The 26,301-nt window shown below is 44.4% G+C and overlaps 3 protein-coding genes across 3 annotated transcripts in view; 1 reads left to right on the forward strand and 2 right to left on the reverse strand.

The window, feature by feature from the left end:
- Nucleotides 1-3,132: 3,132 nt before the first annotated feature.
- Nucleotides 3,133-14,826, reverse strand: LOC310878958 (uncharacterized protein; the record flags this gene model as incomplete). The annotated part of the gene is made up of 18 exons (XM_083793374.1): nt 3,133-3,237; nt 4,972-5,076; nt 6,127-6,211; nt 7,292-7,392; nt 7,734-7,827; nt 8,113-8,161; nt 8,259-8,346; nt 8,931-9,016; nt 9,284-9,365; nt 10,233-10,318; nt 10,890-10,990; nt 11,718-11,769; nt 11,895-12,041; nt 12,890-12,978; nt 13,507-13,585; nt 13,964-14,006; nt 14,527-14,599; nt 14,765-14,826. The coding sequence occupies 18 exons, from the start codon at nt 14,824-14,826 to the stop codon at nt 3,133-3,135; spliced, it is 1,527 nt and encodes a 508-aa protein (XP_083649500.1).
- Nucleotides 13,518-26,301, forward strand: part of mfsd14ba (major facilitator superfamily domain containing 14Ba) — a 26,622-nt gene continuing 13,838 nt past the window's right edge. Inside the window, exon 1 of the mRNA XM_083794060.1 lies at nt 13,518-13,606. The gene's annotated coding sequence lies outside the window, so the exon portion shown is untranslated. The remainder of the gene's footprint in view (nt 13,607-26,301) is intronic.
- LOC310878959 (retrovirus-related Pol polyprotein from transposon opus) lies at nt 18,177-23,889 on the reverse strand (the record flags this gene model as incomplete). The annotated part of the gene is made up of 3 exons (XM_083793375.1): nt 18,177-18,237; nt 19,435-22,597; nt 23,835-23,889. 3 exons carry the CDS (start codon nt 23,887-23,889, stop codon nt 18,177-18,179), a joined length of 3,279 nt encoding a protein of 1,092 aa, XP_083649501.1.

The following is a 26,301-nucleotide window of genomic DNA, read 5'->3' on the forward strand; positions in this document are numbered from 1 at the left end:
TCTGGTTTATTCATCTCTGCATTCACTAACTAGTGATTGTGACCCTGAGAGGGCACATGCGTTCTACAACAACAAGACCCTCCCAACTGGCAGTGTTGCCAGATTTTGGAAGAGAAACAAGCAGCCATGTCTATGGAAACAAGCCCAAAAGAAGCCTGACTAGGCTATTACAATACAAGCCCAAAAACGCTTATAATAAGCGGACATGGCAACACCCAACTGCTCCGTCTCTGTGACAGTGGGGTTGACAGTGAGAGAGACGCTGTGAGCACTGATTTTCTTCCTATATAGACCACCAGCTGTTTCTTCCTGTTGACTATTTCAACTAACCACTACTACCCCCCCTCTGGGGTCACTGGGACAATCACCAGCTGGGCGATATGGCCGAGGCCGACACCTGGGGGCACATACCGGTGCATGTCGATTTGAACCATATACTTTTGGACGAGACTGCATGTGGAACCAAGACAGTTCTTGTCTATATGCCACCAAAGATGAAGAAACTTTGACCAGCTGTAGCAGCTGAAAGCTGCTTTGAGTAGTATGCAACTGGTCTCATCTGTCACCCTGTTGCTGTAACAATACAGCACTATAGCCTAACCTTATCCTTCCATCCGCATTTCTTTAACCTCCTATTTTTACCAAGGCAAGAGGTATTTATAATTCGGCCCACATGCTTTTATCTTAAACCTCAACCAGTTTGACATTAACAACATACTATTATCTGTCACTATTGCTTTTCCTTTTCTCAATCAACACTATTATTCTCAATCTGACATGTCCACAATTTCTTACACAGTCCAATATATTCTTTGAATCTTCAAAATATCCTTGCATGAAACTGAATATTTCTTTTGGACAATGTCCACTGGGATTATCCCTGTGTCGATCATATCCACTAAATAGTAAATAATCCAGACACTAGACACTAAACTTCACACAGTCACACTGTGACACGCTTTTGCTGTGTCTCCCCTCAGTCACAGACATGCATACTCATGTGCATACCGTCCCCACAGAATGAGTATAAACTCACTTCAAGGAAAACATTCAATACTGTCTCTCTCACACCATCCACACAGGAAAGTGTAAAACAAAGAAATTAGAAACCTACTGACAGTATCAATCTGTAACTCAAAAACAAACCACCATAGAAATGAATCAAATTACCCATGCAGCTATATTGTTTTTGACTAAGATAAAAACCTGTAGGCTTAACAACCCACATTAACCTATACCTAATTTTACAAAGGATATGAAATGTCCTAAATGTGATCATTTACAATGAGAAATATATCTCATCTACCTAGCTTGGACCTTCTAATTTCATCTTGGACCCCAAATGAAAGCCAATTCAATTTTAAACCTCCCTGAGGCTCTCGCACATACGCTCTCAAACCGGAGCGATTTACAAGACTACCCATAACATACTCATACAACACGTCACGTATTTTCCCTCAAACTAACTTACAATATTAATCAGGGCATGGCCTGCCTGGGGAATTTAGATTACATTTTGTTTTTCTACATAAAAACAATCCTACACTTTATGACAACTCCCCTTGCAGGGAGCCATATAGACTGCCATCATGCCAGGTTAAGGAGGAAGAAAAATAAATAGTCCTAATTCAGACATTCCACTGCACATTTGAGGTATTTCCGCAGTTACCATTTCCATCAAGAATACTTTGACCCCACATATAAAATGTAGTTGATAGATTAAACTACCATAGGCTCACTATTTCATCAAGATGTACTTTTAACTCCACAAATTACACAGTAACAATATCTAAAATAGAATATCTTATAATTTCAACACACCAAATATAATATGCCAAGAAAAAAATGAAACCATACCACTCTCACACTCTCCTTCGTTTCACATCCTTACTTTCATCCATATTATGGAACCATTTCCATTTTCTCGACTCGAGAATTATGTCATATCATGTGACTAAAATGTATTACCATATCTCCATTTTAGATCATCAAAATCTCCCATTTCCACATATTCTCTCCCTGTCATCCTGACACCTTGCCTCACTCACAGTCACACACACACAGGCAGATAGGCAAACACACTCAAACACTCACACACCGTAGGCCTACATTCACACACTGGCTAGCCAACTTTCGTTGTTTCTTAAAACAACAGGATACCCCTAGGCAGGATCTCTTGTCCCCCTATTAGACAGCAGGCAACTTAATGAATGATTTATTGAATAGACTACTTTTTCCTAGCCATTCAACCAACCAAACACTATTCCTCCGTCTCTCATATGCACATATGAAAGGCAAAACTTCACAGTTTCCCTCTTTAGTATAGGCCATCCAAAAAAAAAACCAATTGTGATCACAACCAACTTCATCACTATACTTTAAAACTCCGAATAAAAGCAATACCTCATTTTCTGAACATCCAAACAGACCCATATACTCACTTGCGCGACGTCGGCCCAGCCGAAAGACAGAACTTTACCCCACCGGGCCAACCCGCCAAGCACAGCACATCTCGATGGGACACCTCCAAATATGTAATGGAATCTGCGGACATATGCTCAAAAGACAAATCATAATAATGAATAATGAGACAACACAAGAATTCGGAGTTATAGAGTATAGAGATTTTACTCGAGTAAGGAGACGAGACTTACATGAACCTCCTCATGTATTGGAAACCCAGTCTAGCTCCCCGCGTGTCAACAACTGACAGCTTTTATAGCTCTTCTCTTCTCCCACACGACAACCCCCAACATAGCCACAAGGCATTTCACCACATGGGACAGTGACGGACAGTGACGTCATAAAACACTTGGAGTATTCTTACAATGTTTATCTCTAAACTTCCACGACACTGGTTCGGGCTGGGTGAATTTGGGTTTTACACAGATTTTACACCGGTTTTACACCGATAGGGCCAGAATAGTAAAAAATACTATTCTGGCCCTATTGGTGTACAACTCGGACGGAGCTGAATCGGCTCTATACCGAACTTCGCAACACTCGACACGGCAACTCGCAGGCCACTCGGTGGTGTCTCACGTGGCTCATATATTCGGTAGAGACGGCGGCCCTCCGTCCATTGGGGAGGTATTTCAGTGTCACACTGTATGTACTGCTTGCCTGCCTGCCTCACATGCCTTTGAACTGCTGCATAATGGAGAGCAGATGCTCGCTGCGTTTCTGGATGTTGTTGTGTTCCTCCTTCAAGTGCTCCTGCTCCTGCACCACCTCCTCCTGCATGGGGAGAGGGGAGGAAACGGGTGTTTCAATGCATACGGCATACAGCATGAAACGGGTGTTTCAATGCATACGGCATACAGCATGAAACGGGTGTTTCAATGCATACGGCATACAGCATGAAACGGGTGTTTCAATGCATACGGTATACAGCATGAAACGGGTGTTTCAATGCATACGGTATACAGCATGAAACGGGTGTTTCAATGCATACGGCATACAGCATGAAACGGGTGTTTCAATGCATACGGTATACAGCATGAAACGGGTGTTTCAATGCATACGGCATACAGCATGAAACGCGTGTTTCAATGCATACGGTATACAGCATGAAACGGGTGTTTCAATGCATACGGTATACAGCATGAAACACGTGTTTCAATGCATACGGCATACAGCATGAAACGGGTGTTTCAATGCATACGGCATACAGCATGAAACGCGTGTTTCAATGCATACGGTATACAGCATGAAACGGGTGTTTCAATGCATACGGTATACAGCATGAAACGCGTGTTTCAATGCATACGGTATACAGCATGAAACGCGTGTTTCAATGCATACGGTATACAGCATGAAACGGGTGTTTCAATGCATACGGTATACAGCATGAAACGCGTGTTTCAATGCATACGGTATACAGCATGAAACGGGTGTTTCAATGCATACGGCATACAGCATGAAACGCGTGTTTCAATGCATACGGTATACAGCATGAAACGGGTGTTTCAATGCATACGGTATACAGCATGAAACGGGTGTTTCAATGCATACGGTATACAGCATGAAACGGGTGTTTCAATGCATACGGTATACAGCATGAAACGGGTGTTTCAATGCATACGGTATACAGCATGAAACGCGTGTTTCAATGCATACGGTATACAGCATGAAACGGGTGTTTCAATGCATACGGCATACAGCATGAAACGGGTGTTTCAATGCATACGGTATACAGCATGAAACGCATTGTCATCATCCTGTCCGAGAAGACAGGTGCAGTGAGGGTGATGAGTGCAGTGGTATATTTACTCAAGTACTGTACTTTTGTTTAACTTCTACTCCATTACATCGCAGTGGCAAATAGCCTATTATAGCCTACTTTTAACTAGTTACTTTGTATTTTGTTTGCTTATGTATTACAAAACACATAGGCTACTAACCACTCCAGCCCTATAGTGCATTATATATTTTGGCCATTTGAAAATAGCAACGTTAATCTACAAGTTCAGCTTTGTAGATCGGCTATTTTCAGAAGATTTCTTATACACGTTGAACTTGTGAAATGGAACATTCTGCACAATGACTACTTTTACTTTTGGTAATGTGTATATATGTTGATGCCTTGTCTCACCTGTCCTGATAGTGTCAGCCAATCTTGTGTTGTTTGTAGTTATGTTGCACCTGTGTCTAGTTAGTCTTGTGTATTTAAACCTCCCTGTGTCAGTGTTCACTTGCCAGTTTATAGTCCTTGTTGTTAATGTTGTGTTCCTGCCTGTTTGATGTTAATGAATAGATTGGACCGCATCAGTTTGCCTGCCTGGTTCTGCTTCTGCATGGGTCCTCACCTTAAACACCATGACGTAGGGCTCATGGTGTTGCCTTTTCCACTACTGTCATTGTGTGTGTGTGTGTGTGTGTGTGTGTGTGTGTGTGTGTGTGTGTGTGTGTGTGTGTGTGTGTGTGTGTGTGTGTGTGTGTGTGTGTGTGTGTGTGCACGTGCAAACTGACCCTCAGTTTGCAGAGTTCTCTCCTCTCTCGGTCGTTCTCCTCGGCACGGGTTTTGAGCCAGGCTTCATTCTGCACTCGATGTCTCTCTAGCATCTCCTGCACCTCCTATAGCACACGTATACGTACATACAGGCATGCACAATATTTCACACAATCATATTCCACTGGTAGGCTATATCAATAAACATACAAATACAGGTACAGTATATTGCATCTTATATGCCATCTGGACAGTAGCATTTTAAATAGCATTTTATTTGCTCCGCTGTGTTCATTGTATAGGTGGGGTGATGATTTACTATTGTGTGCCTATCGGAATGCCAAGAGAGCAAAATTAGTGGCATACAAGTAGGCCTCCAACATGGACCATCGCCCATCGCTACTGCCAGCAGGACGGTGCTTGGGGTATAGTCGATGACTTAGTTAAAATACCTCTACAGTACTCACATTTGGCTTGTCATCAAGTAAAGGGGAATACCACTCATTTTCAACATTGAACTATATGTCATTAAAACTTAGAGTTGTTAACATTAACCACATACATCAATATCAGTGCCAGTGTAACTGTACCAGTTCTGCATGTGTGCGTGTGCATAGGAGGCCTTTGTTATGTTTGATAAGTTTCAATTGAAACGGCCCTCTCGCTCACCCTGTCTCTCTCGCTCACTCTCTGCCTTCCTCTCCATAGATATTTAAAAAATATAGATGCCTCATTGGCCGCTGCAGTTCCTTGGAGCGAAGGCACGCGCCTCTGATTGGCCCCTTCCGTTCTTCCGTTTCGCTTCCGCTATGCTTCGCAAGGAATCTCGGGAAAGCTTGCCAATGCAATCACACATTGCCTCCCTGTTGCTTTCCATTGAGATACAGACGCCCCAAAGACAGAAGAGGCATCTATCTACCTTTATATGTTACTCTCTCCCACGCTGTTAAGTCACACCAATGGAAATAGGTGTAACTTAACAGCGTGGGAGAGAGTAACCTGGGTAAAATGTGCGGCATTGGGAGGTAAAGGGGAGACGCTTTATTGTGAAGGGACGACAGGATGAGGAGAGGGGTGGGGGGTGGGGGGCCTCATATTTGGTCTTGAAACGGGACTCCAGATCCCTAAGGCTGCCCCTGTGTGCGTGCATGCTGTGCCGTGCACTGACAGTGTACCTGTTCCTGATGTTGTCTCCGTGATTGGTGGACTATCTTTTCACTCTTTAAAGCAGCAGCAGCCTGGGCAAGCTCCGATTTAGCTCTAGAAGAAATAAGAACTTCAATCGATTGAACAATTCATTCGTTATTTATTCAGCAGTCAATCAGTGAGTCAGATATGACTAAAAACTGTGTGTGTTTACAAAACTAAAACTGAAATGATAGACTTAGTTTTTGTCAATTTATTTATAAGTTTAATTTGTAACTGAATATTTTTTTTAAATGCTATCTTTTCTTGAGCTTTTATTACACAATACTTACTCTTGCCCTTTTCAATCCTGCACCAAGGTTATTATAGTTAACTATAACTAACGAAAAAACGAAAACTAGAATTAAAAAAACATTTTAGTTAACTGAAACTAAACTGAAACTAAAATAAATTAAAAAACGATAACTAAACTAAAACTGTATTGTGTGTTCACAAAACTAACTAAAACGAACTGAAATGATAGACAAAATGGCATTCGTTATCGTTTTTTTAACAATATTTATATGCCTTACGGACATTTAGAATATAAACCTTTTAAATTAATTCGGTACTTTTCCTTATTTCCCGAGCCGTTTTTACGGCACTTTTCAGCACCGTAAGGCAGCAAAAACTAAAACTAAACTAAAACTAAACTAAAACTAAACTAAAACTAAGCATTTTCACAAAATAAAAACTAAACTAAAACTAGCAAACCCGCTCTAAAAACTAACTAAAACTAACTGAATTCGAAAAAAATATGTCAAAACTAACTAAAACTAAACTATAATGAAAAAACCAAAACTATTATAACCTTGTCCTGCACCTGACCATTTTTTCAGGTCAGGTGCAGGTCTTGAAGGGTGGCTCAAGGGTAGAGTGGCCGGTAGAGCAACCGGATGGGAACTTAAGGTTCCCACTTCCCAGTTCGATCCCGGGCTCCCCCAGTGTTGAAGTGTCCTTGAGCAAGACTCTGAACCGCTAATTGCTCCCGGATGTGCAGGTGGTTTCCTCCGCCATAGATGTGTGAATGTAATGCACAATCTATGTAAAGCACTTTTTGGATAGCAGCGCTATATAAATGCACCATTGACTGACAGACAGACATTTAACTGAACATGACATGAAGAGTTAAAAATGTAATTGATGCTATAGTACCGATCCAGTTTCTGAAATTCCTGGTCCAATAGAGCGAAGGCTGCGTGGATCATTTTCATGGCCTGATCTCTCACCACACTGAAGTCTCTGTGGACATTCACCTATAGAGAGAATACTCATTATTATTACATAATATTTATTTATATTTATTTTATACTAACAATATTTTGAGAATGCGATCAATGTGAAAGTGTTGTTTCTGTGTGTTAACCTACAGGTCCATTAGCACCGTATAATTAGCAGTAAATGATCGTATAGCGATCTCTGTGCAATACCTTCATTTTCTAGATAGTCCTTAAACAATCTCTGTGGGTATGGTATTTACAAATATCTGTTATTGTAACCCATATTTAATAAAAATAATTCAGTTTATTCCAGTGAACGAGAAAGAATAAAAAAAAGGGTGAGTGCAGTGTGTTTGTGAGAGAAGACATAGGCCTACTTGTGAGGAAGTGACTGTCTTCCTGGTCGCCACCGGCGATGTGGCCGCGTCACTCAGTCCATATTTGACGTTGGGGACCTTTGTAGGAGCAAACCTGACACAATGACAAATATATATATATATATATACACACACCATGAATTAAAGCCTCCATGGGGTGAGTAATCGATAGAAAAAAGTAAACTTTTGAGATATGTTTTACTTTTACTTCTATATCTTTTTTTACCCCACTATTTGTAAACATTAGTTACTCGTTACACGAGTAACTAATGTACTAATGTAACTAATCGTTACACGAGTAACTAATGTAATGTGTAAGCACGCACGCACAAACACAGATCTGCCTTGCCAAGTTGCCTGTGTAGTTGATTGCACTCACCCATGACTGAGCCCTTGGAGACCAAACTCGGACAGAATCTCCTTCATTACTGGAGAGAATGCAATAATGAATGAATGAAAACCATTTATTACATTTTTCGGTGTATGGAAAGGTCTGTGACAGACAGACAGACAGACATGTAGTACCTGGCTGCCTCTCTGAGGGGTTGATTAGTTTCATCACCTTGATGTCATTAAACTCCTGTTCTTCATTCTTCCCTCCAAAGATATACAGCTGTCAATCAAATGCAGAACAAACATAATCTGTGTTTGAGTTGAAGGGTGCATTGTGCAACATGAAAGTATCTACCAATAAACAGGGTGAAACTGTATTGTTAATAACAAGTACATAACGTACTTTCTTGAAATTAGCTCTCTGCATTTATTTTAAAGTGGCGCTATATAACCTTTCTATGAATACATTTAAATTGTGGTCATGTCAATTTCTCCAACAAATAAAAGCTACACTAAAATGTTAGGGACTAGTATAACCCAATCTGACCTGAGATCAGATTCATACGAGGTTTCCGCCGGACACACACTGGTCTGATGAACCCATTCTGACCTGAGATCAGATTTTAAAAATGTCAGTCGCTCTTCGATTTTTCAAAAAATAGCAGACCTACAAGCTCGTATCGCGCCACTCGGTGGCGCGATATGAGCTTGTAGATCTGCTATTTTTAAATAGCTAAAGCATAACATGATGCTGACACCAAAATGGGTGCCCGGTCAGAATGGGATAAGTCATTATTTCACACTTGGTTGCATGCTGGAAATGTGGTGCAGCGCATGCACACATACAGTGACAGTTCTAATTACATGGCTGTGCAGAATGAAAGCAGAGTGTCCATATCTGCGAGCTGGAGGGATTCCCACGTAGAGAGGTACCTTCCATTTCATCTTAGCTGAAGAGAGAGAGGGAGAGAGAGAGAGAGAAAGTGTGTGTGTGTGTGTGTGTGTGTGTGTGTGTGTGTGTGTGTGTGTGTGTGTGTGTGTGTGTGTGTATGCGTGCGTGCACATATTTGTATGGCATGCGTGCGTGCGTGCGTGTGTGTGTGTGGACAGACAGAAAGTGTGTACAAATCACCACTTTTTTCAGTTTAGTCTAAAATTGAGCATCAGTTGATGATAGTCTTGTAAGACAAAGTATAAATGAGCCTTATACAACTTACCAATACTAAGCTTATGGATCTCATTGTTTGACGTAACACTTTCATCATCACCAGTGATGTTTCCACCAAACAAGTACACATCCTACAATAACAAAAAACACAAAAAGTTTGACAAATCTTGCTCCTTTTTCTTTTTTTTTATCGAAATGTGGACACCATGGTTTATGTGCGGGTAATTGAATTGCAATGTAAATTGTGATATAAATCAGACAGACTTTGCATGTATTTAATTCAATCTGACCAGAAGCATGGAGGGATAAAAAAAATAATCCCCACCGGCCATGACAATGAATGGCCAGAGGGGATATCAAAGGCAGAGGACCATCCTCAACCTTTCTTAGAGCGTTTGTTTGTTATAAAAGATGTAGGCCTACTATAATATAGTCATATGACATACCCAAAGTGCAGAGTTGTCTTGTGTGGTGTGTGTGTACATGCATTTGTACTGCTGCACATCCCAAAGTAGTATAGTAGCAACAATTAGCACAGGTGAATTATTTGTACTTGTATTATTGCCCTCATATGATATCAGTATTCCGATTCCGCATTTAGTGAAGGTGGATGCGGCCCCCGTATGTCCTATACACAGTATCATGGTAGCATAGGCGGAGCTTGAAGTTGACGCTGGGGGGTGCGCCTGCTTGGCCATTATTTTAGCGTTTTTACAATGCCCTAACCCCTAAAAATGAGTTATTTAGGTAATACAGCAGCTCACACACATGCACTACAGCCATACAGCGAGTCATCATATCATGATAAGAGAGATGATTACAAACTACAGTCAGAAGCCAGAAGGTATTTTTTTTTTTTTTTTTTTTCAGGGGGTGCAGTGCAGTGCAGTGCACCCCCTGAACCCCCCCAAGCTCCGCCCATGCATGGTAGTATTATCATGGTGCGTCCTACACAGTATGGTAGTATTTATCATGGTGACCTATATGGTAAATACTACCTTATCGTGATGTGCTGACAGGGTTTGTCCTACACAGGCCTGGGGACACTCTCCCTTCACCTCCCATTTCTGCCACACCAGGCTCTCTGAGGACATAATTATAATGAAGGTCAAAGAAAAAACACAGTCTCATATCACTGCTAATATTACCACTTAAACCCCATATTGTTGAGTGTATAGTCGCCCTCCTGTATTTTCTGTTTTCTGTTATTGTGTAAAACGTAAGTAGGCTGTAGGCCTAACTAAGTTATTGTGTGGAAAGCTTCTGCTGAAAATAGCCGATCGACAAGCTCACATACGTTTGTATGCTTGTCGATCTGCTATCTCTGACGATCTACAAGCTCACAATGCAACGCATTCGATTCAAGACTATTTTCAAATGACCAAAATGTATATAGGCCTGAAGTGGTTACTGAATGTTGTGTATGCCTAATAATAATCAGATCTACAAAATAACTAGTAAATAGGTTTTCAAATAATATTTTAGTTGAGTAAAAGTACAATAAGTAAAAGTATTGACAATTGGAAATACTCAAGTAAAGTAAAAATGCCTCAAAATTGTACTATATATATATATATATGTACTTAAATGTACGCCACTGTTCACAAGTGAGTGCAGTGATGTGAACACTTATAATCATGTTTGGCTTCTCTTACCTGTGTTCAGAACATGGACATCTTTAAAGTATTCTCCATCAACTCCACAACCTCCATACATTATCACCTGCTCAGCAACCAGGGCAAAGCTCTGATTGTACCTACACACACACACACACAGACACACAAACACACGCACACACACACACACACACACACACACACATGTACGCATACATACACACACACACGCACGCACGCACACACACACACACACACACACACACACACACACATGTACGCATACACACACAGACGCACACACACACACCAACAATGATATTGTTGGGGTCACTTTCAGAGCAAGTTGATGAAAGTAAATGCATCCGGAAATGTACAAACATTTTTGGAATATTTGCCTAGGACCTCTTCTGAGTTCAATAACACTGGTATTGTATTATATAGACTCTGGGTTATCTGTTACCCCTTACCCGTACCACTGATCCCTAAACTTATTTGCTATTTTTTACAATTTTGAAAAACCTTTAAAATAGTTAAAATAGCTGATCTACAAGCTGACAACGTGTCGATGTAGATTGGCTAGTTGAACTATTTGAAAAGGTTTTTGTAAAAAATGGCACAAGATAGCGCAAGATAGGGCCCTCAACCTTTTTAGGCCGCGGTGTGACTGTAGGCATTACATTTTCCCCCAAACATTATGTGGGGGACCCCCCTGGAAGTCCGACCCTAAGGTTGACAACCACTGATCTAGAGTAAACCCTAACCTTCCTTCACAGGTGTTACTGATGGTACTAATGAAGGCTGATCTGTTCCATTTAGTGTATAGTTGTTCTCAGTGCGGGATTGTCATTGAGACGTAAGTGTTACCGTGCAGAGGGCAAGGATCCTGTAGTCTTCACCGGAGTCCAGTTAAGTGACACTGAACAGTGGAGAGGCAATGTTTATTGAGACAGGTGACACCAAAACTGTAAGATTAGACAGACAGACAGACAGACAGACAGACAGACAGACAGACAGACAGACAGACAGACAGACAGGTCTGACCTGTGTTAAAGACCTTGAGGTCGTCGCTCGGCACACCACCGAGGATCCCTCCATAGACGTAGATGTTGTCCCCCACGGCAACGGAGCTGTGTGACACTGTTCTGAGGGCCATGCCCCCTGTCGCTAGGAGTTCCCACGTCAGAGAGACTGGGAGAGAAGGAGACGGTATAGTGGAAGAACAAGTACTCGCATTTGTTACTTACCGGTATGTAGCCTCTCTCTCTCTCTCTCTCTCATGCACGGCTTGCACGCTCCACATTGTAATTATCAGGCAACAGTGCAACACTATCTCTCTCTGTTTCTACTTCCTAGCACAACAGCGCCACTTTTGCCCCTATTGGTACCCTAAACATAGGGATATAGGGATGGACGGACCAGGGACATTGCTGTTCCTTGGAGTGGCTGCACCACTCAAAAAGACAGGACACTTTCCTGGGGTTTTTTATGTGGCTAATATTTGTTTTTAGATATTTTAGTATTTCAAAGTGTCTGTGATGTCACAGACACTGGTCTCACTTCCTTCCTGGAAGCCCTCCCCGCCCGGCTCCCCCTCTCCACAAGGTGGGGTGAGTGCACCAAAGCATTATGGTCATTGTAGTAATCCAGCAATCCAGTCAAACCCTAGTCAAATACACACAGACAGTGACAGACTACATAATTTTTCTGCAAATTTCAAATTGTGCTACTTTTAATCTACTACAAATAGATAGGCAATGACGGTATGTGTGGTTGCCCATACTGTAGTGTAGGCAGATAGATAGGCCTACATAAAAGCAGAGCAGATACAGTAACATACTGTAAGTTCTACAACAGTGGTTCCCCAAACGTTTTTGCAGCCCGAGGCCCAAACTAGTGAAAATATCAGATCTACAAGCTGCCTTCGAGCCGTGTTGTGAGCTGGTACAGTAGATCAGCTATTTTCACTACTTTTTAAACATTTGGTTTTCTAATTTATGGAATTTGCAAACAATATCCTACAATATTCCTTTCCTCACCTATGTCGAAGCAATAAACTCCTGGGAGACATTCTATGGCATGAGGTTTGGACACTCCTCCAAACAGATAAATCTTGCCTTTCACCACACTGTGGGCAGAACAAAAGAGGCACGTGACCAGTGTGTCCCACCCTCAGACACATCTGAGCAAACATGTCACATGGAAAAAGCATCGATATCTCAACGACTACCGGGCCTCAAGGTGCTCTTGAGCAGAGCATTGAGATTGAATAGAGATGGGGCGATAAGGCGTTATTATCGTTTATAGAGGCTATGTGCGTGGCATCAACATCGTACCCGGAGAGGTTATGCGGGAACGCCTATACTGACTGAGTGGCAAAAAACTGGCCTTGACAATTTACAATTTATAGGCATTTAGCAGACGGTCTTAATCCAGAGCGATTTACAATAAGCAAGAACAACGTAAATACACAATTGGACATTACTTAATTGATACTCATTGTATAAATCTACACACTCACAAAGCACTACATTTAAATACTGTATGTGCATTTTGTAGCTGTTACTGTGTGTGTGAGTGGATGAAGTCGCAAGTGTTTTTTATGGTACTAATAATAGGGCACTTTGTTTGCTTGTGCACTGCAGGTATAGTTTACCAGAGAGTGTGTCCTTCTCTCGCTGAGGGTACAAGTCCAGTTTGTGGCATCACCTCCCACGTCACCTCGTCAGGTGACACTGAAAACATCAGTATACGAGGTGAGTTAGTTCTCATGTCTGGTCTGCTCTTTGTTTTTTTGTATTAGAGACAACCCACACTGTCAAATCCTCAGTGTTGATTTAAGACGGGTCCATTTGGTTCCATTACACGCAACATTCCTGAGCCAGTCGTTTGTTTGATTGATTGATTGATTGATTGATTGATTGATTGGCTTAGGAATGGGACAAATACTCCACGAATTCAAGGCTTCAGGGGTGTATAATCGATCAAAAATAAGTCATTTTTTTGGGGGGGTTAACTACTCCTATGCGAGTTCAATGAACACTGATGGTTTTACAGTGTATGTTCTTATTGTATTGTATTCCCTTTCTTTGCACTGAGGGTGCACCACGTACCAGTGAGCATGTAGAAGTCATTCAGGTAAAATGGCAGTTCTTCCTAAACAAATAAAAACAGTTAAGACCTCAAGCCGTTTCAACAAATGTCTTCTAAATCATGACATCTGAAAAACCTGTTTCTATGTCAGTGGTTCTCAACCCATTTCATGTCAAGGACCCCAAAAAGTATATGTAATTGGCCACGGACCCCCACCTGAAAATATGTTGTTCCAGAAGCAAATATTTCAGTTAAAAACGTTCGTTGGGAAAGAATATATAATCAAAGATTTCCACTCTGTGCCACCCTACGAGCTTGTAGATCGGCTATTTTTCATCAGCTAAAGTTTCAAATAATGGTTAAAGTGATTAAAAGCTATAAGGCGACACAGATGCGTCCTCAGGTTGAAATGGGTTAAAGGCATACTCATTGGTACACAAGACGAGGACTTGTATGTCTGCAGACTCTCTACAGTATAGGCTACCAGTGTGTGGACATTTGCCCGCTCAAGCTATGAATTGCAGGGCCTGAATGAAAAAGAGAGTAAATGTTCTGTACACTACAGTACAATAAAAAAGGTTACCCCTGTATCGATGGTACACACTCCTCCAAACAAGAAAGCGATGTTTCCGGCAACCGCTAAACCATGGCCATGTCTATAGGACACAGGGAAATGGTAAACTGTCACCTTTAATTGAGCATGTAATGTTATTAGTTGACCTTCAAAATCATGCAAAACTATTCTAATGAGGTTGTGCACGCACGTACGTACGCACGCACACAGAGAGGTACAAATATATATACCAGGATTTGTGACCCACCTAGGACATGGTGCTTCACCTTTAATCTCCTTTTCCATCCAGTGACCACTGGCTAAGGCCATCCTGCTGTTACACACACACGCGCGCGCATGCACACGCACACACACACACACACACACACAGACAATTATTACTACTGTATGTTCAGACTGAGCCGTCCTATGCCAAAGCATGAACAACCCTTCCATAAACAACAATATCCACAAAGCTTCTCATTGTGACTTACTGTTATGGATTCTACAGCCACGTACACTCAAGTATTGTCCTTTTGACAGCTCGGCCTGTACTCACAGTCTGACATCTGGGGAGGAATGAATGAATCCACAGGTGAACGTCACTTCAACCACCCGACAGACTGGCTGTTTGGCTATAGCTGCAAAGGTTGCCTAGCAACACCACTCCAAACAGAGCTCCGCGAGGAGGATACACAGACACCTCCGATGGGTTGAAAGGTATAAACTGACTTATTGAAATGGTTGAAAAAGTGTCAATACTGCAATATAGAACTACTCTGTTACAAGTAAAAAGCCCGTAATTCTCCTTAACTCCTGGAGTTAAAGTTAACCCATTCTGAACGGGCACCCATTTTGGTGTCAGCATCATGTTATGCTTTAGCTATTGAAAAATAGCAGATCTACAAGCTCATATCGCGCCACCGAGTGGCGCGATACGAGCTTGTAGGTCTGCTATTTTTGAAAAATCGAAGAGCGACTGACATTTTTAGAATCTGATCTCAGGTCAGAATGGGTTAATCAGACCAGTGTGTGTCCAGTGGAAACCTCGTATGAATCTGATCTCAGGTCAGAATGGGTTAAGGGACCCATAATGGTCCATTTGGTTCCTAACAATCAATACTTTACCTGCGGGGCAGTGGGTACTACCCCCTTGAAACCAGATTTGTGTTTTAGGTCATTCGATTTGAATTTGCATTTACGTTACTAATTATTTTTCTTGCCCCCAATACTTGCATCTTTTGTACCCAAAAGACTCACACTATACCCAGTTTGTTCTGGATGGTTTAAGGCCCGCCATTCCTCACACGTACAGACAAGTGCGCATCGTTTCCTTAGCCGCCCTATAGAGTCTGGATCTAGACTGAACCAGCAGCCTGCAAAGCAACTCCATCCCAACCCAGTCTGTCATTAATAAACACTCAAGGCCAATTAAGGCACTTTTGGTTACTTTTGGAAAATAGTATAACATATTAGAAGTAATAATTATTACTCAAAATGTTAAGTAATTAGTTACTTAATTAATTATTAATAGTTACTGTAAAATCTTAATATAATATTACTTTAAGTAATAAGATACTTTAGTTAAAGGGCCACTTTAACTAAACTTTAACTTTTGCAACCAGATCTTATTTTAATATGTTTAGGGCACAAGTAACACTTTCCTGGGGTTTTTATGTGTGTAATATGTGTTTAGATATTTTAGTCATGATGATTTAGTTCATGACAAAATTTGTCATGAAACTCTGGTCTCACTTCCTTCCTGGACTACATGTCACACCTCCACGCAGCCTCCCCTTCTCCACAAGGAGGGGCCGTGCAACTGCAACTCTACTACAAATACTATTATGGAGTGACTGCAGTTCCTTCCAGCCATGAAATGTCCCTTTCGTGTTTTTGATTGCCACCCACGTCTTTTTAAACCTGTGATCATGCTGAAAGCTAACTGTAAACATGAACACATAATACATAATCCACCTCAAGGACCTTGGGGGTCCCCAGACCCCACGATGACAACCAATGCAATATATATATATATTATAATATATTATGATTAGTACACGCACAGTGTACATTCGATTCAATATAAATGAGCTTGCAGTGCATGAGGTTTGACTAGCCCTGCAGGATGACTTGCTGAGTTTGCATTATTCATGCGCCACTTGCGTAACTCGATCCAGCAAACAGCTATACTAAAGCAGTCACCTGGGAACGTATCAGCAAATTAGACGGCATTTGCTATGCACACGGAGACGAGAAAGTCGCGTCTCCAAACCTTCCCACTCTGGAAGGTGGTTTCAAAATGAGCAGTTTAAGTCCCCCAAAACGCCGTCTCCGCGTGGCAAAAAGGGCAGATCGGCTAAATACTTGCCCAGGTAACTCAAAATATGTCCTCGTCTGGATGGCCCCTTAGATCACCTCTTGCAATACCACGACGTATATAAACCTTTGAGTGCTGCTAATTTAACTGTGAGCGTGTGCTAATGCGACCATCATTTGCATACTCTCAGAGTTACAAATTCTCCAACACTCTCCTTTCATAGTGGAGGAGCTTAGGGAGAGATAAGGGTGATGCAAATTGCCCAACATATGCAAATATCCCTAGGCTCGATCCTCCACTATCAGAGAATTATCACGGACATTTCCTCTTCTCTCGAATGGGTATCAGTTAATAAGTATATTGTATATTACGCATGCACATGCACATGCATGCACATGCACACGCACACACACACGTCACACACACGTCACACGCACACACACGCCATGCAAGGTGTATTCATCAGCCTGTTTGCAGGCAGCACGTTCAGTGTCATGCTCAAGGACACGTCAACTTGATGCCAAAAGTGTGTGTGTGTGTGTGTGTGTGTGTGTGTGTGTGTGTGTGTGTGTGTGTGTGTGTGTGTGTGTGTGTGCGTGCGTGTGTGCGTGCGTGCGTGCATGCGTCGTTCGATCAATTCCAAGGGCACAGGTCACATCACAGTGTTTACGTGCATTGCACACAGATGTTTGTAATGGATGTTTTATAGGAATAAGCATTGTGTGCACAGCACCTTTCGATTTACAATTTTATGGGCGCTCTTAATCCAGAACGATATACAGTAAGCAAGGTATAAATGTAACAGGTTTTTGGGAGAGTTGTTACTACTCTAAAGTTCGGACTCCAGTTCACACCAGTACGGAGCAAATGACACGACACAATAGGATAAGGTATAAAAGTACAAAAGCCTTTTTATTATAATCTAAGCATATGAATTCATTCAACAATACAAATACTATAATGCAAGGGTACCCTCTTTTAAAAACAAAACAATAAATCAACTCAACACATTAATCAATTCATCACATTTAAAATAGCAAGCAGCAATGGTTAAAACTAGAGGGGAGAGAGTCAGTGAGTCAGGGGTTAGAAATACCACAGTCCAGTCCAGTAGTGGATGCGATCCGGGTTTTGCGCCTCGCCACAGCCGTGACGAGACAGCTAATTTAGTTTAGTCCGATCCACACTGTACAGTCCGGGTCTTCCGCGTCGCCGCTATCCGGGCGTCCTGACGCTCCGCTGTTAGGCAAAGAGAATGGTGCAATAAGTGACAGCCCTCTCACAACCGGCACTTTCAACTGTGATACAACACGCACGCTGGCATTATTACTTTCCTTTCAAAAGGAGTAGGACGAGCATATCAATAATCAATCTCGGACTGCTGCTCCACCGCCGTCACCACATCCGGCTGGCTCCAGCACCTCAACACAGAAACGGGAACTCGAATCAACTTTACTGTCACACTAGTAAAGAGCCACGCACTCAATAGAACGGAGGCATATAGTTACTTTCCTTAATTCAGATGATAGAGAGCGTTGACATTGCAGAATGATCAATCTCAGCGACGTGGAGGAGGCGATGAGGACATCGGACCCACGGTGTAGTATAGGAGGAGGAGAGAAGTCCGGTCCGCGAGCACAGCGTGGAGAGACGAGGAGATAACTATCTGGCCTACAACATGTAGGGAGAAGAGGACATGAGAGAGAGGTCTGGCGTGATCCGACAACGGCGGCAGCAGGCACCGTCTGAGCAGAGAGAGCCCTGAGGTGGGATCTAGGTGGACCTTTTATTTGGGCGTGGAGTTTTCACTGGCGAATGAATGTCTTGACTCAGTCTGTGTCTGATAGGCTGCACAGTGTGCACACGCCTTGGTTAGAGCACCTGACAGGTAAACAATACTGTGGCATAATGTTCATTGTCCATCGCTATCATAGCGCACGGCACTCATCAAATAACACAAATGAAACACAGCATGCATAATCAAAATGAAACACAAAATATAAATAAAGCAATAAAACACAATATAAAGTTAACCATTTATCATGCTGCTCTACGTGGCACTGTGCATTCTGTGACATTAAACCAAATGACATTTTCCACTCTATGACACACCTCCCCCCTTTGTCCGTTGTCGTCCCGACAACGTCTAGTCACCGTACCTGTTTGGAGGCCTACCCCTATTGGGTCGCTGTGACCGTCGCAAAGGTACTTCGTGTTCCTGCTCTTGTCCATCATCTTGAGCTATAGCCGGGGTTGCTGGGTCACCTTCTCTTGGGCCTGTAGATGCTGTGGGCACAAAGGTCAGAGGTAACAATATTGGCCTAAAGTGTTCGTTTGGGTAAGAGGGCATTGTTTCAGTCTCTGGGGCTTGTTGTACCACTTCAGGGGGGTTGAAAGGGCATGGTCGAAGGTGATTCCGGTGGATTGTCCTAACGGGTCCTTCCTTCCCTTCTGGCCTGATCTGGAAGACTGGCACGCCGGGGCGTGATTGGTCGAGAACAACATAGGGTTGAGGCTGCCAGTGGGGTGCCAGCTTGCCTTGCTCTCTGCGGCGGAAGTTGCGTAAGAGCACTCTTTCTCCAGGCAACAAGGGTAGGTGTTTTGCTCTCTCATCATACCTATCCTTGTCCCTCATTCTGTTTTCTCTGGTCTTAACTGCAACCTGTTTGTAGACTCTCTGCAGTGTTTGGTTGTGTTGATGAACCCAGCCTTCCAGGTCATGTCTTTGGGTCAGCGCCGGTGCTCCTACGACCGTTTCCACAGGCAGGCGGGCATGTCGACCAAACATGACATAGTGCGGGGTCAGTCCGGTGGTCTCGTGGGTGGTGTTGTTGTACATCTGGAGCAGAGTCGGCAAGTGATCTGGCCAGTGTGCTTGGTCAACCTGACTCAGCGTTCCTAGGAGAGACAGAATAGTCTTGTTAAACCTTTCACAAGCCCCGTTCCCCTGAGGCCTGTAAGGTGTAGTTCGGATCTTGGAGCATCCGTAGAGGCTGCACAGCTGTGCTACCAGGTTTGACTCGAACGCTGCCCCCTGATCAGACAGGATCCGTTCCGGGCACCCCCACGCCTGGATGAGGTGGCGCCAGAGAACCCGGGTAGTAGTGGCTGCTGTCTGGTCTTTCGTGGGGATGGCCCACCCATACTTGGAGAATAAGTCAGTCATAACCAACAGGTAAGGGTAGGTGTCGCCATGCCGGCCAAGAGATAAGTAATCAATTGAGACAGTTTCCATGGGGTAAGATGTGAGAATTGGCACCAAAGGCGCCCTTACCTCTGGGCCACGTTTCTGTTGGACGCAACTTGCGCACTGGGACCCCCATTCCTGCAGGTCAGTAATCATCCCTGGCCAGTAGAAGGTCTTCCTCAGTAGGGCTTCAATTTTGGCCACTCCCATGTGGCCAGAGGAGTTGTGGTACTTCTCCCACAGCTCCTTGGTCTTGCTTGAGGGTACCACAATTTGAGCCAAGTTCAAACCGGTGTTGCGCTCCTGCGCTCTCCTCTTCAACACACCTTCCTGGATGTGTAGGCGGCTCCATTCTCGCAAGAGGCGTCTTACCACAGGCAGGCTGTCTTTCCTTTCCTCCGCTCCTGGGAGGTGTTCTCCTGCAACCCACTCCTTCACTTGGGCCAGGGTTTGGTCTCCATCCTGCCAGTTCTTCCACTGGTCTTCCATTTCCGGGGCTTCCTCCAATTCCACTGCAGCCGCTGCGGCTTGGACGAATCCAGTCTCCTGCGGTAACCTGGACAAGATATCAGCGTTACGGTTGGCAGTACCTGGGCGGTATTTCAGTTCAAAGTCAAAATTTGCCAGCTGGGCTGCCCAGCGCTGTTCAACAGCCCCTAAGCGTGCTGTGTCCAAATGGACAAGGGGGTTGTTGTCAGTAAAGGCCAGGAACTTATTGCCCCATAAGTAGTCCTTAAACTTTTCTGTAACGGCCCACTTGAGGGCCAAAAACTCTAGTTTGAAGGAACTGTAGTTTTGGTCATTTCTTTCTGTCGGGATCAGACTTCTGCTGGCGTAGGCAACTACCCTCTCTTTGCCATCCTGTACTTGTGATAGTACGGCCCCCAAACCCCCTAGGCTAGCATCAGTATAAAGGGTAAAGGGCTTTGAGAAGTCGGCATAGGCCAAAATTGGGGCACTCACCAGAGCGGTCTTCAGGGCATCGAACGCCGTCTGGCAGTCCGGAGTCCAGTCGATGCTTCTCCCCTTCTGCAAACTGGCTGTGCCTACTAGGAGGGCGTTAAGGGGTGCAGCTACTTTGGAGAAGCCCTTAATGTACCTCCTGTAGTACCCCACGAACCCCAGGAATGAGCGTACCTGGCTGACAGTTGAAGGGACGGCCCAGTCCTTTACGACAGCGGTCTTTCCAGGGTCAGTGGAGATCCCCTCACTGGAGATGACATGGCCAAGGTAGGTTACCTTCCTCTGGAACAGGTGGCATTTCTTGGGTTGCAGCTTCAGGCCATGGGCTACCAGCTTTTCGAAGACCTGCTCCAGGTGTTCAATGTGGGTATCGAAATCCGGAGAATAGACTATCACGTCATCCAAGTAGATTAGGAGAGACTCATTGACGTGCCCCCCCAGGCACCGCTGCATCAGACGTTGGAACGTCGCTGGGGCGTTGCATAGGCCGAAAGGCATCCTCTGGAACTCGTAGAGGCCCATGGGTGTGGTGAATGCAGTCTTCTCTCTGTCCTTCGGGTCCACGTCCACCTGCCAGAACCCACTGGCGAGGTCGAGAGTGGAGTACCAGGCCGCTTGTTTTAGACAGGTGAGGGATTCTTCTATCCTTGGTAGAGGGTAGGCGTCTTTGTGTGTGAGGGCGTTGAGCTTCCTGTAGTCCACGCAAAAGCGCCATGACCCATCCTTCTTCTTCACAAGGACAATCGGTGCCGCCCAAGGGCTGGAGCTTTCCTTGATGACCTCTGTGTCCAACATGTTTTGGAGGAGCCCTCTCAGCTCTGGGTAGAGGCTTGGTGGGATCGGCCTGTAGCGCTCCCTGCTAGGTGGTGCTGAGCCTGTGGGGATTGAATGGAGGACTGCATCAGTCTGTCCGAAGTCCTCGTCTCCTGCTGCAAAGGCAGCCTTCCATCGCTGCAGCAAGGAATCCATCGTCTGTTGCTGCTCTGCGGACAGCCCATCGCCTTTCAGTAGGTGGACTGGGTGCTGGTCTTCTGTGGTGACCTGGTTCACCTGGACATCAACTTCAACTACCCCTGGGTCTGAAGCCTTCAACACCAGGTCCTTCTCACCCCGCACCTGGCTTGCATCGACCTGGAAGATGTTAGCAAGGGGGCGTCGTTGAGGTATTAAGATGGGGTATGGGTTCACGTTGCGTATCCTTATGGGGAGGCGCCCTTTCACCACCCAAGCAACGGACCGGGCCACCTGCCATTCATCATCTCTCTCTGGGCCCTCCACAAGAGCGCAGAAGTCAGAACTGGACCTTGTCCCGTACAGGTGTGTCCATAACACCATCTCGCTGTTGGGAGGGACGTAGACTGGATCTTGGCGGGTCAACCGGGCCACTCCAACTTGTCCATCTGATGGTTCAGCCTGCGACACCCTCTGGCAGACGGCGAAGGCCCGTTCCCACTCACCTTTGGCCTGCCGGGACATGGTAGCACCAAATGCCGTCAGCCCTGGGTGGACTCCCTGGAACAGTTCTTTCCAGAAGTGTGAGATCACATTCATTCCCAGAATGCCCTTCTCAGCATTCAGGCACTCGTCTTTGACAATGATGACCCCCTTACCGGACACAGTGACCCCTCCCACTGTGAAATCCAAGAGGGCGTACCCAGTATAGGGGATCCGTAGGCCATTGGCAGCTTTTAGGGTCAGCCAGTACAGATCCTGTGGGTCCCGTGTCTGTTCCCCACCGAGCCATTTTTTAAAGAAGGATTCACTGAACAATGTTACTTGTGAACCTGTATCGAGCAAGCAGGGTAATTTAACCCCTGCAACGGCTATTTCCACCCCTGGACACGTACCAATAATAGCGTTCTCCTCTGCTCGGTTCCCCTGGTTCCCCTCCCCAACCACTTGACTCCCAGTGGCTGGGGCTATTAGTTTAAATGCCTCCTCTCCTGTGGGCAGCGCCTCTGGATGTGGCCTGCCTGTCCACAGCCTCTACAAATGGGCTGGCCCTGTTGGTCCCATTCGAATGCCTGGTGTCGTCCGGGAGAGGGTGTATAACGACCCTCCTGAACTCTCCCTCGTGTAGTAGAGCGTCTGTACTCTTCCGGGGCATTCTGTGGGGAAAGTTGACGTTTAATTTCATCTTTCAGAGTTTCAGTTAGAACAGATATTTGGTCTTTCATTTCTTTCCTAAGTTCAGCTCTTACAGTCTCTCTCCACTCGTTTAAACTAGGAGCTGCTGGGGTCTGTTGTGGTGGAGGCACTGAGACACGCGCTGCGCATGCAGACTCCATCCTCTGTTCGGCTTCCAATGCTCGAGCTTCACTACACACTTCACTGAAGGATAATGTAGGGTTTCTACGAACCTGGCGTTGGAGTTCTTGTTGTACTGTGCTAGGTCTCAAACCCAGGACAAGCTGGTCTCGGATGGTCATCTCATCTTGAGCCGAGCCATTTGGTTCATGCTCTCGCCATATGGAGAATAGCTCCCGGAGCCGGAGAATGTAGGCGGCAGCAGTGTCTCCTTCCTGTTGGTGACATTTAAAGAATTGCGCACGGAGCTGGGCTACTGGAGTTACCTGTCCATACAGCTTCTGTACCTCCTGTAGGATGGCTGCGCTAGTTGCACGCCTAGCTGGGTCTAATAGACGTATCTCTCGCTTTGCGTCGCCTTCAAGTGCTCCAAAAATAAAGTCTATTTTCTGTTCTTCATTCAACCCTTGTGCCCGCAGCATAGCCCGAACCTGCCCATTCCATTCTGAAAACCTCATTTTACTTGAATCACCATTAAATTTTGGGATCCATGGGACCCCCATAAACCATGGCATCATCATTGCATTTATCAATGGTTGGCTTGCATTAACATTTTCTGACCTGGCCCCATCTTCTCGTGGTACACTAGGGCCTGCCCTTTCAGGTTGCATTTCATTTTCGTCTGCCATTTTGCTCTGTACGGTGTGAATAAGGAGTCCTGCCGACTACGCCACTTATGTAACAGGTTTTTGGGAGAGTTGTTACTACTCTAAAGTTCGGACTCCAGTTCACACCAGTACGGAGCAAATGACACGACACAATAGGATAAGGTATAAAAGTACAAAAGCCTTTTTATTATAATCTAAGCATATGAATTCATTCAACAATACAAATACTATAATGCAAGGGTACCCTCTTTTAAAAACAAAACAATAAATCAACTCAACACATTAATCAATTCATCACATTTAAAATAGCAAGCAGCAATGGTTAAAACTAGAGGGGAGAGAGTCAGTGAGTCAGGGGTTAGAAATACCACAGTCCAGTCCAGTAGTGGATGCGATCCGGGTTTTGCGCCTCGCCACAGCCGTGACGAGACAGCTAATTTAGTTTAGTCCGATCCACACTGTACAGTCCGGGTCTTCCGCGTCGCCGCTATCCGGGCGTCCTGACGCTCCGCTGTTAGGCAAAGAGAATGGTGCAATAAGTGACAGCCCTCTCACAACCGGCACTTTCAACTGTGATACAACACGCACGCTGGCATTATTACTTTCCTTTCAAAAGGAGTAGGACGAGCATATCAATAATCAATCTCGGACTGCTGCTCCACCGCCGTCACCACATCCGGCTGGCTCCAGCACCTCAACACAGAAACGGGAACTCGAATCAACTTTACTGTCACACTAGTAAAGAGCCACGCACTCAATAGAACGGAGGCATATAGTTACTTTCCTTAATTCAGATGATAGAGAGCGTTGACATTGCAGAATGATCAATCTCAGCGACGTGGAGGAGGCGATGAGGACATCGGACCCACGGTGTAGTATAGGAGGAGGAGAGAAGTCCGGTCCGCGAGCACAGCGTGGAGAGACGAGGAGATAACTATCTGGCCTACAACATGTAGGGAGAAGAGGACATGAGAGAGAGGTCTGGCGTGATCCGACAACGGCGGCAGCAGGCACCGTCTGAGCAGAGAGAGCCCTGAGGTGGGATCTAGGTGGACCTTTTATTTGGGCGTGGAGTTTTCACTGGCGAATGAATGTCTTGACTCAGTCTGTGTCTGATAGGCTGCACAGTGTGCACACGCCTTGGTTAGAGCACCTGACAGGTAAACAATACTGTGGCATAATGTTCATTGTCCATCGCTATCATAGCGCACGGCACTCATCAAATAACACAAATGAAACACAGCATGCATAATCAAAATGAAACACAAAATATAAATAAAGCAATAAAACACAATATAAAGTTAACCATTTATCATGCTGCTCTACGTGGCACTGTGCATTCTGTGACATTAAACCAAATGACATTTTCCACTCTATGACATAAACACAAGATAATGCATCAAATGCATAGAGATAGTAATCTAGGGCTCAGTCTAAAGTTTAGACTTTAGACTAGAAAAACAAAGTTTTATACTGTTTAGACTCTAAACAGTATAAAACTTTGTTTTTAAATCTATAATCTGTACATTGAAACTATAACAGAATATAGGATACCAGAAGGTCAACAACTGAACCTATCCTGTCTACACAGCTATCTAAATTCCATTTCAGTGCTATAGTGCCATACGGGCTATGGAGTCTGAAGAGGTGAGTGACGTGAGTCTTCACCTCCTTTAAGCACTGGGACAACGGTCAAGCTGTTCTCTTGCTTGCTGATTTTTCCTTTTCTTCCCCTCGTTGTTATGTACGTTTATTTTATTTTTTGTTTAAAAAAAATCGCATGTAATCTAATCGAGAGCAACAGACTGACCTCATGCTTCTCTCTATGCATGAGGAGTCCAAGCCACTTATTTTCACCTGACAGGGGGATTTTCCCCAGTTGGACCTAGTGCGTGTGAGGAACACATTATTCCAACCAGTTCCTTTATTACCCTCCATCAGCTGGCCAGGGAGAGACAGTTTAGAGACCAGGATTACTGCATGTTTTTGTGAGGGTAGGCCTACCTACTACATACCCTAGGCCTAGGGCCGGCCCTAGGGTAGGTAGTAGGTGTGTGTCACCTTTCTGTGTGGAGTTTGCATGTTCTCCTCGTGTACACCGGGAGAACATGCAAACTTTTGCCAATCCCACCCCAAGGGTGGGCACAATGAATACTTTAACATGTAGGCCTACATGCATAGGCAGTGCAAGTGACACTGATGACCTTGAATAAATAAGCTTAATACAATAAGCTTATAAAGCTATATGGCACTGAATATGCAGCACTGTTGTGTATATCAAATGGTCAATGGGATTATGTTGTCAGAGTTATTATGCATTGATAAATGAACACTGAGGATTTTACTGTGTGTACACGTTTTCAACATGTTTTATCCACCGACCCTCACTGACTACACGTGAGCCCCCCCCCCCCCCTTCT

Source organism: Protomyctophum parallelum (assembly GCF_964188405.1).
Source record: "Protomyctophum parallelum genome assembly, chromosome: 21".
Taxonomy (NCBI): domain Eukaryota; kingdom Metazoa; phylum Chordata; class Actinopteri; order Myctophiformes; family Myctophidae; genus Protomyctophum; species Protomyctophum parallelum.